The sequence below is a fragment of the Lactuca sativa genome, chromosome 5, assembly GCF_002870075.4.
Source record: "Lactuca sativa cultivar Salinas chromosome 5, Lsat_Salinas_v11, whole genome shotgun sequence".
In the NCBI taxonomy this organism is placed as follows: Eukaryota; Viridiplantae; Streptophyta; class Magnoliopsida; order Asterales; family Asteraceae; genus Lactuca; species Lactuca sativa.
Genome location: NC_056627.2, coordinates 250,550,161 through 250,554,013, shown reverse-complemented (window position 1 = coordinate 250,554,013; position 3,853 = coordinate 250,550,161). Strand labels below are relative to the sequence as shown.

The 3,853-nt window shown below is 33.7% G+C and overlaps 1 protein-coding gene across 2 annotated transcripts; it reads right to left on the bottom strand.

Annotated features, from left to right (window-relative positions):
- Positions 1-563: 563 nt before the first annotated feature.
- Positions 564-2,960, bottom strand: LOC111878314 (probable WRKY transcription factor 9). 2 transcript variants are annotated; one of them, XM_023874826.2, is made up of 5 exons: positions 2,595-2,960; positions 2,321-2,461; positions 1,876-2,226; positions 1,557-1,670; positions 564-1,397 (listed from the first exon to the last, which is right to left on the bottom strand). In XM_023874826.2, exons 1-5 carry the CDS (start codon positions 2,841-2,843, stop codon positions 738-740), a joined length of 1,515 nt encoding a protein of 504 aa, XP_023730594.1. In that variant the 5' UTR covers positions 2,844-2,960; the 3' UTR covers positions 564-737. The 2 variants fall into 2 exon arrangements, with proteins under 2 accessions (XP_023730594.1, XP_042758745.1); XM_042902811.1 differs by having other exon boundaries at positions 2,321-2,446.
- Between the last annotated feature and the right edge of the window lie 893 nt (positions 2,961-3,853).

Here is a 3,853-nt window from a genome sequence, read left to right as displayed (position 1 = left end):
TAATTGTATTCTTGAATTGTTAATTAACAGTTGAGATCCATAATAAACTAATAAATAAGATAATTATGCATCTATAAATTATTGTATGAAAGATTATGTGTAATTCCTTATTGTTTTATTACTTATTTTTTTTTTCTCTGGAAGAACCTTGCGCATGTTCACTATGATAATATTATATATGTTTCACACTACATGATTTACGTACAAAAAATTATTTTCAGTTAGTGTCAGTGGGTACCATATTAATGCACTTCATGCACTTCATTAATGACTAGTGAACTTAAAGTAATCCATTATTAGGTTCTTGATCGGTTTACAGCATTGAAGTGCTCACATGCATGGAACCACCCCACCCTTAATACACAAGACAAAGCGCTATGTAAGGGAAAAAATAAATGAAGGTTCAGAAAATTTTATAAATTAAATCTTATATATATATATATATATATATATATATATATATATATATATATATATATATATATATATATATATATATATATATATATATATATATATATATATATATATATATATATAATTAAGATGTTTGGTGCCATATATTAATTCAAGAGTAACCAATGTTTATCATATTTCTCCAAATATATAAATTACAGATTTCAAGATTCAAATCTATAACAATCTAATTAATAAGTTTAGAATAGTATACATTTCATTTTGGCTTTTAAACAAACTAAAATCGAATAAACTTATGTAGTCTCGTGATTCAATGGTAATTAACCACTTCTAGAAAGAGATTCAAGAACCCATGTTTTGCCACCAGAGCTACTACCACCACTCTCTCTATCCCTAGGACCATCAGCGTGGATGTTATTACTGATTTGGCTCTCTTTATTAATGATGGAAGAGATTGCAGCCGCTACAGCAACCCTAAATTTAGGATGAGAAGCAATAGCACTCATGTTTTCAGCCAAAATTGACTTATTGTTATTGTTGCTATCTTCTCCACCTTGCCAAACCCCATTAATCCCATCCACTTGCTTTGGCCTTGAAAAATGGCTTTCATTAATAGGGAAGCTGTTCGGCATCCAAGGAAACCCTAATTGAGACGAGGGGCTATGGTGAGGGTTTAGTGGATTGTTGGTGAGATCAAAGACAAGTCCTTTTGTAGGGTCATTAGGCGTCATATGTGCGGATGAATACGGAGAAGAATTAGAGTTCAGAATGTTTGAAGACATGTGGTAATTAGCGAAAGGCTGCTGATTCATGGCTCGAAGTTCAGATGAAATATGATTGTTTGAATCCATTAGCATGAAAGATGTTGATGCTGCAGATGTTGTTGAAGCCATTGCAGTTGCGCCAACGGGTAGTGGATGATTGTGATTTCCCTCATAAGTTGTGATTAGTATCGACATGTCTTCTAAACATCTTTGCACCTATATATTAATCATACAATTAGTAAAAACCATGAGACAATTAAAGTCTTGTAATTGATGATATTTTTATTAACCTATTTATTGGTAAAAGAAAAAAAAAGAAGAGGAAAATATGCACATGCACGCAATCGCACAAGAAGGTATAGACTTGGGACAAACCTGTTTCCTAACTGGGCAACCAGGAGCGACTGTACAACGATAGTATGCTCGCGGGCAGGGGTTTCCCTTGGCAATCTTTTGTCCGTATTTTCTCCATTGACATCCATCATTCATCTATAAATTATAACCCAATAAATTTCAGAATATAATTGATTTGTAAGTATTATATTAACTATATATGTCTAGTAAACAGTTACTATAAGTTTACAACACACTGCAGTTTGTGAGAATAAGCGATTGCAATAAATCACTGGAATATAAGAGAAACATAACAGAAATCATAATTTTGAGATAAACGTGATATACGATTCAAACTTACTGTGGCAGATTCACATCTTGCCCTCACTGAAACCCTAGCTTTTCTGTTTGGAAGTGAAGCCATCGGATTATTAGCAATATTACTAGCTTTATTTTCGCCTCCAAAATTGCCGGAATTCATCAAATTGTCTTGTTGCATCGGCATAAACTTTGTTGTGGTCTCTGATAAATCCTTATGATTTCCTTCTTGATGATCTCTTGCATGTGGGGACGTTGTAGTATTGCCTTGAATCCTCAATGATAAACCTAAATTTTCATTTTCGCTTTCTTGCAATGGTGACGATCTTGGGCTAATTTTCTTGATATCTTGATCTTTATCATGCCCGTTAAGAGAAAGAAAAGCTTTCGGATCCTGCATATATATATGGTTTAGAAAACTATATAAAATCTGAAAATATGATTCACATGGGTTCTATATGTACTTGGTAGTATTAATATTAAGCTACCTTGAATTGGCTAGAAGATTGTCGAACTACGGAAAATTTCATTTGTAGATCATAGTAATCTTTCATTGTTTGCTCTACTACTTGTCTCAACACCTTGTTCTCCTCCTTCATCCGATTCATCTCGATCTGTAATATCGATAACTTAAACAAAAAGTTACATATTAGTTTTTTTAGCAATAAAATTGGCCTGAAATGAAATAATAATAATAATAATAATAATAGTAAGAAGAAGGGTAAGTATATATATGTACATCAAGGTTTTGAAAGGTTGTACCTTTTCTTCATTACGATGATCAAGGTCTTGCTTTTTTGGTGCTTCAGTTGGGTCGGTGCCAGTTTGTACATCAAGTTCTGAGTGTTGTACTTGGTGCTCTGGTGATGGTACTTGTCTATCATCATCATCCTCATTAACCTGATCTTGATGATATGATTCTGATGAATCTCTAACAGGTTCTTGATCTTGAGCATCAAGCTTCAGGGTCAGATCGATTTCCATGTCAGTGTTTTCTTCTTCTCTTCCCATACTTACATAAAAGGGAACGTCTCTCTATCTCTCTCAATCTTTTATTTGTCCAGAATGCTGCTTTTGAGACACCAAAGTCAATTACCCCGTCTCAAGGGAGGAGGTATGCTTAGGCACACAAAGGACGCATCTAAGTTTTGACTTTAACTAGGTCCTCCATAATTTTTCTAAAACTATATTTTAATTGACAACTATTTTCATGTTTCCTTAAAATAATGCAAACACTTTTTTATACCAAAAATGTCCAACTTATTTCACATTTAAGGGCTTATTTAACAACTACGGTATCATTTATCATACATATACGTTACTTTGCTTGTTTTTAAAAAATAATTTATCTTTATTTTAACACAATGCCATTTTTATTAAATTCGACTACTTTTTAAGAACACTTTGACCTACTCCTTAATTTCACCCACCACTTTATCATAGAATTGATATCTAAGGCATATTCAACTTGAAGAAGATTCTTGGTGCCAAGAAATCTGGAAATATGTTCACCAACGCTGTAATTATTGAGAAGTTGAGGCTATGTCCGACCACGATTGACCTCCTACATAAATAAGCTAAGGGCTAAGATTAGTGAGGATTTAGGTTATTGTTTAATTGACAGTTGAAGTTGTCGATTACTCTCCAATTGGGGGGGGGGGGGGAGGGGGATTGTTCGAGATGTGAAGTCTAATTCGAAGGATGAATGGTTATGAAGAATGCAGTCGCGGCTACACCATAGAGCAAAGTTGGTCTCAATGAAGATTGGAGATATTGGGAGGAAGTGAAGTTCAAGCAGAAGTACAGTCTCGGTAAAAAATTTCTGACATAGAATCTCTATTTTGATATTCCTAGAACCTTCAATTCGAAGCAGCATCCAAACAATTCTAGTTTTGAGCTTCGATGTTGTTTATATAAACCTTTATGCCAACCTCTCATAAACGGTCCAACCCAAAAATTTAGGTTAATGCCTCTATAAATACATCTCATTTGTTGTAACTCTAATGTGATTACGTGACGAG

Excerpts from the sequence above, each read along its gene's own strand:
- LOC111878314 (XM_023874826.2), bottom strand. The coding sequence starts at position 2,843 with ATGGGAAGAGAAGAAGAAAACACTGACATGGAAATCGATCTGACCCTG. Across the intron at positions 2,462-2,594 it reads ATCATCGTAATGAAGAAAAG|TTATCGATATTACAGATCGA; the intron begins GTACAACCTTTC and ends TTTTTGTTTAAG. Across the intron at positions 1,671-1,875 it reads CAAGATGTGAATCTGCCACA|ATGAATGATGGATGTCAATG; the intron begins GTAAGTTTGAAT and ends TATAATTTATAG.